The sequence below is a fragment of the Papio anubis genome, chromosome 4 (genome assembly GCF_008728515.1).
Source record: "Papio anubis isolate 15944 chromosome 4, Panubis1.0, whole genome shotgun sequence".
NCBI classification, from domain to species: domain Eukaryota; kingdom Metazoa; phylum Chordata; class Mammalia; order Primates; family Cercopithecidae; genus Papio; species Papio anubis.
This window is the reverse complement of record NC_044979.1, coordinates 80,900,197-80,911,563: the sequence shown is the minus strand read 5'-3', so window position 1 is coordinate 80,911,563 and position 11,367 is coordinate 80,900,197. Positions and strand designations below refer to the sequence as shown.

Sequence of the window (11,367 nt, the reverse complement as noted above, 5' to 3'; positions counted from 1 at the left end):
TTTGCAAACTGACCAATCATTGTGAGTCCAAATCTTTACTGTACTACCTTGTCAACTGTAGCCAATAGTAACTGATACATGCTAACATACTCTTTGCCTGCTGTTTCACTGAAAGCTCATTGGGAACATTAACTGCCTTCCAATTAATTAAAATAAGTGTTTCACCAAATGTTGCAATACTGCATTATATATAGATAGCCTTCCTTCTAGTCCCTGGTAACAGTTACTTTGTCACCTATTGCCAGGACCTAAATCCTATGCCACATATTTTAGGATTTTTTTGTTTTGTTTTGTTTTTGAGACAGAGTCTCACTTTATCACTCAGGTGTGATCTCGGCTCACTGCAACCTCTGCCTCCTGGGTTCAAGCAATTCTCGTACCTCAGCCTCCCAAGTAGCTGGGATTACAGGCATGTACCACCATGCCCAGCTAATTTTTGTATTTTTAGTAGAAACAGGGTTTCACCATGTTGGACAGGCTGGCTTGGCTTCCCAAAGTGCTGAGATTACAGGTGTGAGCCATCGCGCCTGGCTCATATTTTAGGATTTTTATTATGATAACATGTTATCACACTTTCAGTGTCAAATTATTTATTTGTCAGGGTAGGCTAGGTTATGCCACATTAACAAACTACTCCCAAATCCAGTCACTTGCAACAATAGACGTTTATTTTTTTATTTTTATTTTTATTTTTTTAAAGACAGAGTTTCACTCTTGTCGCCCATGCTGGAGTGCAATGGCACAATCTCGGCTCACTGCAACCTCCGCCTCCCGGGTTTGATTCTCCTGCCTCAGCCTCCCAAAGTAGCTGGGATTACAGGTGGCCGCCACCATGCCCAGCTAATTTTTTTGTATTTTTAGTTGAGACGGAGTTTCACCACATTGGCCAGGCTGGTCTTGAACTCCTGAACTCAGGTGATCCACCTGCCTCGGCCTCCCAAATTGCTGGGATTACAGGAGTGAGGCACCAGGCCAGGCCTATTTCTCATTCTTAATACATGTACACTGCAGGTCAGTAGTGGCTCTGTTCCAAGTAGTTCTTACCCTTACACCTAAGCTGATAGAGCAGGCTCTATCTAGAATATCGCTAGTCTTGTGGCAGAGGGAAAAGTGAGAACATGGCACATGTTGGCTCTTAAAGCTTCTGCTTGTGCATGGCATGTGCTACTTCTCACTTCTCATTTGCTAATAAGGCAAGTCTTCTTATTAAGCTTAACCCTAATGAGGCAAGTGATATCTTCTTCTAGGTAGAGGCTGAAGGTATCTGCATACAATTTAATCTACAACACATACCAATTCCACTTCTGCAGCTCAGGAATTTTGCATTGTTTCTTCTACCATGGCTTCCTTTTCTAGACTGTCACCTCTACCTATCCCTACTTAAAATATAGGTGACATACTCTTTCCACTAACTTTAATGTGCAAAATTGAAACTTTCACAATTTGACAGTTTGGTTAATATTTAATGAAATTTATATTTGTAACCTTGCTTTGTTAACATCTCTAAAGGTATCACTTAGGCTGGGTGCAGTGGCTCACACCTGTAATCCCAGCACTTTGGGAGGCCGAGGGGGCAGATCAGGAGGTCAGGAGATCGAGACCATCCTGGCTAACACAGTGAAACACCCTCTCTACTAAAAATATAAAAAATTACCCGGGTGTGGTGGCATGTGCCTGTAGTCCCAGCTACTTGGGAGGCTGAGGCAGGAGAATTGCTTGAACCCGGGAGGCGGAGGTTGCAGTGAGCCGAGATTGAGCCACTGCACTCCAGCTTGGGTGACAGAGCGAGACTCCATCTCAAAAAAATAAATAAACAAAAATAAATAAAGGCATCACTTAGCTATCTATATTATTGTTGTCTCTAGAAGCTAGGTCAATGACAAAAAAAGTAAGTCACTGGATTTTACCTGCTTATTAGTAATAGCATTTCTACATACCTACTTATCAACTATTATTATTCAAAATAAAATACTGGAAGAAGAGGTCTCCCTTCTTCTAATTTATTTGCTGAAAGCCTATCTACACTCACTAAGGTTTCTTTGTTCACTTCTAAGTATTTTCCATGTTTTTGTGCTGATCTTTTAACACAGCCATGCTCCTTACTATAGCCTATAAGGTCCTTGTCAGAGAATTGGACATAGACCTTACAGACTCCACTCTTTGCTTTCATTTTCCTCCTCGCCTATAAGGTCCTTGTCAGAGAACTGGACATAGACCTTACAGACTCCACTCTTTGCTCTCATTTTCCTCCTCTTCTCCTTGGATCAACCACACTGATACTTTTTTAAACACTCTTTTTCTTCTTCTTCTTTTTTTAAGTCTCAAAACTATTTCTCTTGCCAATTTAGTGTTCTTCCCAGATCTTTACCAGGTTATTTCCTTCCTTGCATTTCGGTTTCAACTCATATATCCTCAGACAGACCTTCCCTGTCCTGTCTACCTAAAGTAACCTTCTCTCCTCCACCTCTTCCATGTCATTGTCTGTCTCATAGATTACTATTTTATTGGCTTGTCACGATCTAAAAATTATCTCATTTGTTTATTGTTTGTCTTCCTCAATTAGTATGTAAGCTCCATTAGGGCAGAGTAATTTTCTTGTTCACTGCTATAACTCTAGTGACGAGAACAGTGCCTAGTGAAGAGTAGGTACTTAAGAAAGATTTGCTGAATGAATGAAAAAAGACCAGTCTTGATAAGCTTCACGACATACCACCTTAACAGTTACCATCTATTTTTTTTTCCTACCTCCTGGCCCTACGTCCTCTTCTAAGCATTGCATGTTGGAATTCCTCAGCTCTGTGTCCTCTGTCAAAATTCTCACTCAACCTTCTCTCCCTAAGTAATCTCGTTCAGTCACATGGGTTCATTTCTTATCATAAACTTAGTCCTAAATTTATACTTCTAGTGTAGGTCTCTTCTGCTCCACAGAAATCCACTTGAATTTTACATAGGCACTTGTACATCATTCTCTATGGCTTCTTATTTCAATAACTGGCAACAACCAGAGCTGCTCAAAACTGAACCTCTGAAATTCAGATTCTTAACTTCTCTCTCCTCATTCCCTGATAGTCAACCACCAAGTCCTGTTGGTGCCACCTTCTAAACATCTCTGGAATCTTTTTATCTCATCATTACATTCTCTACAATAGTTCAAGCTACCATTCTCTCTCACACAGACTATGGAGTATTGCAATGGCCCCTTGATAGGTCCCTCCCCTTTCACGCTTATTCCTTGTAATCAATTCTTCACAAAGCAATCATTTAAAAGCACAACCTTCCCAAGCTCTCAACATAAACCCCATGATGTGTAAGCGGTTATTGGCCCAGCAGATCTGATCCCCACCTTGCTCTCCCTTTTACTTTCCAGCCACACCAGACCTCATAGAGCTCCTCGGGTTTTCACTAGCTTCAGACCTTCACGTGTTATTACGTCCGCCCTGTACACCTGCATCCTCGGTTTTCCCCTGGTTAATGTCTACTCTTCCTTCAGAGTTAGTGTAACTTCCGGTGGAAACTTCTCCTATGATTTCTGGTCCCAATTAATATTTGCTTGATCATTTGATTAATGCTTTAACCTACGTATGAGATTGGAGAGGGTTCAGAGTGTACGTTTTATCCCAAGCCCCCTCCCCCACCGCTCCCCGCAAAGCCTGTCACATGGAAGACGTTCGGGTACAAAAACAAACAAACAAACAAAAAACCACAAACGAAAATTGGATTGGGACAGTGGGAAAGATTATCTGTAGGTACACGGCCATTGAAAACACATTTGAAGGACGCAATTTGGGACCAGGGAGGGGGGATAGTGGCGTGTTGGAAAGGTCTTTGTGGCGACGAACTTTCAACCGAGGGCCAGGATCTCAGGGTTTAGAAACACACTGCCAGGACTATTATCATCTTTAAGTCATTTACTAGTTTTTAACTTCTGATTGTCTGTGACAGCCTAAGACAGGAAGCAGCTGCTGTCTTCTCAAACCGCAGCCGCTGACCTTAGCGGCAAGAGACCCGACCTGACCTCCAGGCGCCCGGCGCTCGGCCCCCAGAGGCGCCGCGCAGCTCCCTCGGCGGTAGTCACGGCCGGCCAGCGCGCGCCCGGCACGCGCGCCCCCAGGGCCTCGGCGCGCGGACCCGGCTCTCAGGCGCCGCGGGAGAGGCCCCCCACTCGCGGAGCGCGCGGCCCGTGCGCCCCGGCGTCGACTGCATTCCTCAGTATGTGGCACCCTTGGAAAGTGCCTGTCTGGTCAATCGAAGAGTCCTCATTTCGCCAAAAAAATTTCCCCTCAGAAATGTACATAGCACAGCAGTGAAGGGGTTTTCACTATGAAGTGGAATGATGATGGTCCGACCAGGTCAGGAAGAACATGTGAAGAGTTGGATCTAAGCAGGCATTGTTAAGGACAGTCGCATTCGGGCCCTCCTGCCGCAAGCTGCCCTTCCAGCCAAGGGTCCTTCAGGTAGGAGGTACTGAGTGACTTTGGAAGTCCGCACTGTCTCATTGCAGATACTACTTAGCTCAGGGCCTGGTGGCTAGACAGCTTCTCTCCTTTCCAGTCGGAGGCCTCTGCCGCAAACATGCTCCGCCAGATCCTCAGTCTGTCCAAGAAGCATCCGAGCGTAAGTTCTTGACCTCTCTCCTAATGTTTTTCCTTCTTCTTGCGTCAGGGTGCGCCTCCTTCTGTTCCCTGGGAGCATCCTTATTTATGGCCTCTTACCGTCCGTCAGACAAACCGTACGTCAGACAAGACCCTACCTCTCCTAGTGTTTGTCTTCTTAGTTGCCCCAGGCCTCTGTGACGCTCTACGTCATGCATTGTGGGGTTTTGTCTGGCGGGCGGAAGGTGACGGACACTGCTAGGGAAAAAAAAAAAAACCAGTGAATATTGGAACAGTCTGGTGGCCGCGCTGTTTTGCAGGTTGTGCGATCCAGGAGGGATAGATGTGCGCTGTGTGGGTCAGAGACTAGCATAGGTCAGGTTCCCTATGTGTTATACCATCTCTGGAGGATCTTGTATTCACCGCATTGCACCACCAGGCCTTTTGGTAAATAAGAGGGGTCTGTGATCTGAATCCTCACTTTGTCTGGACGGCGTTGCATTTGGGGAAATTTCGTAGTGCGGAATTTAATTGCAGCTAAGTTCTTTCGCATCTCATTTTCCCTCAGCACATCAACGTGCTGTAGAGCTAACTCTATGCCATCTTTAATCTGTCTTAAATCCAGTTCCCTGAATACGCAGCAAGCATTGGCAGCATTACGTTTTCAGAGATAATGCTTAAAGCCAGTATTTGTAATAGATATGTTTACTTATTCAGACTCTTATTTTTCATACATCTTTATGGAGGCACCCTTAAATAATTTGCAAAGAATTTGTTTTTCAAGCCCCAGAATAAAGGAAGCAGAAAATTTAATGGGAATGACATGTAAATATTAGAGAGGTGAGGAAGACTCGATACATTTTCTTGGAAATTTAAAAATGTACCTATAATTTGCTCCACATTAAAAAGTAAGACACTTAAACCAGAGTCATCTTAACATCCTTTCCAAGTTCCATTTCTTTCTTTAGAACACAGTTATGAAAAATCTTACCTCAATGTAAGATCTATTTTATTTAAATTTTAAGACAAAACAGCACAATAACAGTTTGAGACTTGGAAATCAATGTGCAGAAACTACTGTAATCTCTCGTTGGTCAGTGTCTTAAGTATTTGAAGATGGTTATTCTATTTTGTGTTTGGTTTTAGTTGATGCCCCTCTTTGTATTTATTGGAACTGGAGCTACTGGAGCAACACTGTATCTCTTGCGTCTGGCCTTGTTCAGTCCAGATGTTTGGTAAGTACTTAAAAATGTTTAAAACTTTGATAGCTTGTCAAGGCAGTGTAGGAGCCACAGTCTTTGTAGGTCGATAACATCAGGGTAGTAGAAAGAATCTTCCATTTACAGTCATACAATAAGTTCAGATCTCAAGTCGGCTATTTTCATTTACTTTTTCTGGTACATGAAATTATCTAATTTCTCTGAGTCTCGTTTTCTCTTTGGTAAAGTAGAACTGCTAATACCAAATCTTGTAATGTTTTGAGGATTGACATAATAATAATTGTTTTTATAAAATAATCATGGTTCTTGGCACATGTAAATGTTTTTTGCCCGCACTTGCACATTTGCAGTTGAAAAACAATAGACAGTAAAGATTGATTCATCATTATTCTATGCACTTTTCTATATATCACTTTATTAATGAAATGGAAAGCTTTTGTGAAAGCCGGGTAAAAAGTATCTTGTGATAGGGATTCTGTGTTCTACCTTTTTTCTAATTGATTACATGAGATTGCTTATTATAGATCCTCTACCTGTTTCAACTCCATAATGAAGTAACACTGTACTTCATCTAATAGAAAATAAGATTGATCTATTCAAAAATGTATTCTTAAGTACAAAACACTATTTTAAATAGTGCTTTATTATTATAACAGTCATAATGTTTTATTTCTTTTAGTTGGGACAGAAATAACCCAGAGCCCTGGAACAAACTGGGTCCCAATGATCAATACAAGGTAAACTACAAAATTGTTTTGAAGTTGTTAGAAATTGTGTTGTAATAAGTTTTGTCATGGGGTGAGTTTTCTTGAAACTGGATATATGAGTAAAATTCCATTATATTGAACTTTGAAGCGCTGTTAGGTAGTTAATTGCTCTAATAAATATTTTTTTGCTAGCTTTTTATTGCTAGTATAAGAAAAGAAGGAAAAATAGTATAGCTATCATTTACCATTTTCTTAGTTCTTAGATAGTCTAACACAGTGTCCTCAGACTTCATTGTACATAGAGCTTGTTGAAACACAGATTCTTCAGCCTAATCCCCAGAGATTCTGATTCAGCTGGTCTGTTGTGGGACATAAGAATTTAGAGTGGTCTGTGGAACTACTCTTCCAGAGAATGATTTCATGGACTGAGACCATTTATTGATTCCCCAGACATAACCTTTCTTATATGTGATTGCATACAAAGAACCTGCACAGTGTCAGAACCAAGGGCAGGCCAGGCGCGGTGGCTCACGCTTGTAATCCCAGCACTTTGGGAGGCTGAGGCGGGCAGATCACTTGAGATCAGGAGCTCGAAATCAGCCTGGCTGATATGGTGAAACCCCATCTCTACTAAAAACACAAAAATTAGCTGGGCATGGTAGTAGATGCCTGTAATCCCAGCTACTCGGGAGGCTGAGGCAGGAGAATTGCTTGAACCTGGGAGGTGGGGGTTGCAGTGAGCCAAGATCACGCCCCTGCACTCCAGCCTGGGCAACAGAACGAGACTCTGTCTAAAAAAAAAAAAAACAAAAACCAAGGGCAGCTTCGTTAAGATACCATACCATTCACATACCATACAGTTTATGTGTTTAAAGTTTATAACTCACTCAATACACTTTCCATAATATGGAACCACTTCATCAAAAGAGAGTAACTGGCCATTTGATTTATCACTGTGAAGAACAGGATCCCCGATCGGCATGTGTCTAGCACTCCTTGACAGGTATACATCTATGATGGATTATCATTACTCATAGCAACGTTTTTCTTTGTTGTTGGAGACAGTCTCACTCTGTCACCCAGGCTGGAGTGCAGTGGCGTTATCTTGGCTCACTGCAGCCTCTGCCTCCCAGGCTCAAGCGATTGTTGTGCCTCTCTCTCCTGAGTAGCTGGGACTACTGGCATACGCCACCACACCCAGCTGATTTTTTGTATTTTTAGTAGAGATGGGGTTTTGCCATGTTGGCCAGGCTGGTCTTAAACTCATGGCCTTAAGTCGATCCGCCTGTCTCAACCTCCCAGTACTGGTATTACAGGCATGAGCCACTGTGCCCGCAGCCTGATAGCAATTTTTAAGATCACCCTTTGTGGATTTCAAGTTTTCCGCTTAACCTGATTATAATTTGGCTTCTAAATCCTTAAGTAGATCTCCTTACAAGAAGAAAATAAAAATGCAGTGGCTAAGCTGAAACAGCTATCTCATCTGTGTGTTACATTTTGCCTCAAAAAAGATCAAATGGGCATCCTGATTTATTTTTCTGTCTTACACATTTGTTTAAAGTAAGTCTATTCCAGAAAAAATAATTCCACATACAAGAAACTTTTAAAAACTAAACAAAAAAAAAAAAAAAACTAGCAGGCTTTGGTTCTTCCACCAAAGAACGTATTGGAATCTATGGGTATGTGTAGTTCAAAAGGTGTAACAGATGATTCTGATAATGCAGCTAGTTTACTAATGTTCTGAAATATCGCAACACATGCCAAGATGAGGCCTTGGAAACCAAAAATGAAATGTTGCTGCAACAAAAACCTAATGTGTGTGACATAGCTTGGACTCTTAATAGCTATGACACTGATATCAGAGCGGAAAGATAAAGAGTGTCATGTTACGTAATGACAGAAATGAAAAGGAACCAAATCCAGAAACGAGAACCTGGAGTAAATGAAACCTACCTAATACTTTTTCTAAACCCATTCAGGTAGACTAGATTATCATCTCCATCATTCATAATCTCTCACCTAAGGGAATTTGTTTTACTGGCCTACTGACAGCAGATTTGATTTGTGACTTGTGGGAAATTATGAGTTGGAGGAAATGATACCTGCCACTCTTGAACCACTATGTGATTCCTCTGTTCTTTTGCATCTCTCATGAGACCAAAATTGACAAGTAAGGGCTACTCATTCACCTTAGAATTGGAATGAAAAAGAAAAATGAAGCAATCAACATACTAATGGCATATAATGTGAGTGAAAAGTGAACTTTCATTGTTGTAAGCCACTAAGATTTGAGTGTGTTAATTTGGGCTGCCATAACGAGGTACCATAGACCCGGTGGCTTAAACAACTAATTTATTGCTCAGTCTGGAGACTGGGAAGTCCAGATCAAGGTGCCAAACAAGTCTGCTCCTGATGAGGGCCCAACCCAGTTGTGTCCTCACAAGATGGAAGGAGAGAAGTGAGCCCTCCTGTAAAGGCACTAGTCATGAGTGTTCCACCCTCATGACCTAATTACCTCTCAAAGGCCCAGCCTCCAGATACCATCACATTGGCGTTTGGGGTTACAACATGAATTTTGGGAGGATGTAAACATTCAGTCCAAAACAGAGGGTTATTTGTTGCCATGCTATAATCAAGCAAAAGCTATGAATAAAACAGCAAGAGACAGGACCAAAATAAGATTTGAGCATTAAAGACCCAGCAATACTTCTCAACTGAATAACAGTTGAAGCTCCCCAAAGCTAAGATCAGAATATGTTGTGCCTTCCCAACTGTTGTTTCAGAGACTCTCAAGGTAGCCAGCATTAAACAGAAAAAGAATAGAGGCAGGGAAGTTGAAAGCAGGTTTTAAAATTCTAGAGAGAATTTTGGATTTGAAGCGAGTAAATCAGAAGCCTGCTTAGTTTTAAGAAAATTGGCAAAAATACCACCATGTATGCGCTTTTGACTCTGCATGGGTGTAGGGCCTTGATCTTGCAAGTTGTAGAACTTGATCTAAATTACCTCTTTTGTATATTAAGAATGAGAAGGGTTATTGTGATAATTAACTAAGATATACATAAAGCATCTAGCCCAGTGCCTGGGCAGGAGCCCAACAAATGTTTATTTTCCTTTCCTTAATATATACCTGCAAACCCTTCTGTAAATTATTTCTAATGTTTTGTTAATATGTTAGAGGATAGCACAGATAGTTTTTTTTTAATCTTATTATCTAGATTAATTGTTTCTTAAACGAACACTGTCAGAACAAAGAATACTGCTTTATGGATTATTTATAATTTTCTGTCCATAAAAGCCTGTATCTGTCTGTATCTCAAGGATAACTTGGTAATAAGCTTTACAACCTGAGGATTTTTTTAAATCAGTAAAATAAATAAGAGTTTTTCAGAAATAAATAAGTTCGGGTGTATTTGAAGAAATAAAAGGGATTTGAAGAAAGAATGAATACAGATTTGTGAACTTCATGCTTAAAAACCCTGAAGAAAATGTTTATCATTCTGAAATTATGGTTCTTTGGGTGATAAATATCATAGTCTTCAAGTAATTATAGCACAACCTCTCTAGCATTCTTTGGCGCAAGAATGAGTAAACCCAAGATTTTAGCCTTATTTGGGCTTGTGTACAAGCATTAATGTGTCCTTAGTAGAAACTCTGGACCAGTTTCAAATATGTCATTTTTTTTTTAAAGTTACTGAGAGAGGGAGTGTTTTGTTTTTTTTGTTTTTTTTGTTTTAAGCAATCACAGTAAGATTTGTTTCTAAAATTAATTTTAATTGATTATAAAGAAATGTTGGAAATTTTAAACAGCAGAAATACCATATTATTTAAAAGCCATTACCAGAGGTGAAGTGTCAGTTTGATATTGAATATAGCCTGGGTTAGGAAATTAGTGAGAGAGAGAAAATATCTCAAAAGTTATGTAAACCACAAAACAAAGCAATACCTTATATATTACTAGCCTCTTTTTGTTGCAGGATCTCTCCCTCTAAATTACAGCAGTTCATTCAGCAAGTAGGGAATGTAATTTCTTGTTAATCCTCTATTCTGTTGGCGATTCTTCCATGTACTTAGTAGAGTTAAGGCAAAAACTTACCGAACTGGAAGTGTGTATCAGAAGGAATTCTTAATTATTCACTTTGAAATAGAAGAATTTTCCTTATAGGGTCCAAGTAATAGACTGTACTGACACTGCTCTTCTGAAGTAAATTGAATAATTTTACCTTGCCAAAACTATCATCGAAGGCTGGAATTTTAGGTATAGTATTTTTCTGTGAATGACTTTTATGTTGTTATTCTTTTAAAAATTCATGTCTGTAATTGTTACTGTAGAAAACCAAATACAAAGAATTCTAAAACCTTTCTACCATCTCTGTGTATTTAAGATTACTTAAAATATCTTTTTTTCTGTTCCAAGTTCTACTCAGTGAATGTGGATTACAACAAACTGAAGAAGGAACGTCCAGATTTCTAAATGAAATGTTTCACTATAACGCTGCTTTAGAATGAAGGTCTTCCAGAAGCCACATCCGCACAATTTTCCACTTAACCAGGAAATATTTCTCCTCTAAATGCATGAAATCATGTTGGAGATCTGTATTGTAATCTCTATTGGAGATTACACTGATTAATAAATAACTGAAACTTGATATGTGTCACTTTTTTATGCTGAAAGTACACTCTGAACTTTAAAGTATAGGAAATTAACTATTAGAATTTAAACAATTTCTGAATTTCTGTAGTTTGAAAATACGACTTTAAGCTGCTTTAATAAAACACTTCCATTTTGTGTATAGACCGTTGGTAACTTCACTAGAGCATACATAACAACTGGAACTGGAAATTACACAA

General features: G+C 40.0%; 1 protein-coding gene across 1 annotated transcript; it reads left to right on the top strand.

Annotated features, from left to right (window-relative positions):
- Nucleotides 1–3,937: 3,937 nt before the first annotated feature.
- On the top strand, nucleotides 3,938–11,165 carry NDUFA4 (NDUFA4 mitochondrial complex associated). Its single transcript, XM_003896269.4, has 4 exons — nucleotides 3,938–4,614; nucleotides 5,739–5,827; nucleotides 6,492–6,549; nucleotides 10,934–11,165. Exons 1-4 carry the CDS (start codon nucleotides 4,573–4,575, stop codon nucleotides 10,988–10,990), a joined length of 246 nt encoding a protein of 81 aa, XP_003896318.1. The 5' UTR covers nucleotides 3,938–4,572; the 3' UTR covers nucleotides 10,991–11,165.
- Nucleotides 11,166–11,367: the final 202 nt, after the last annotated feature.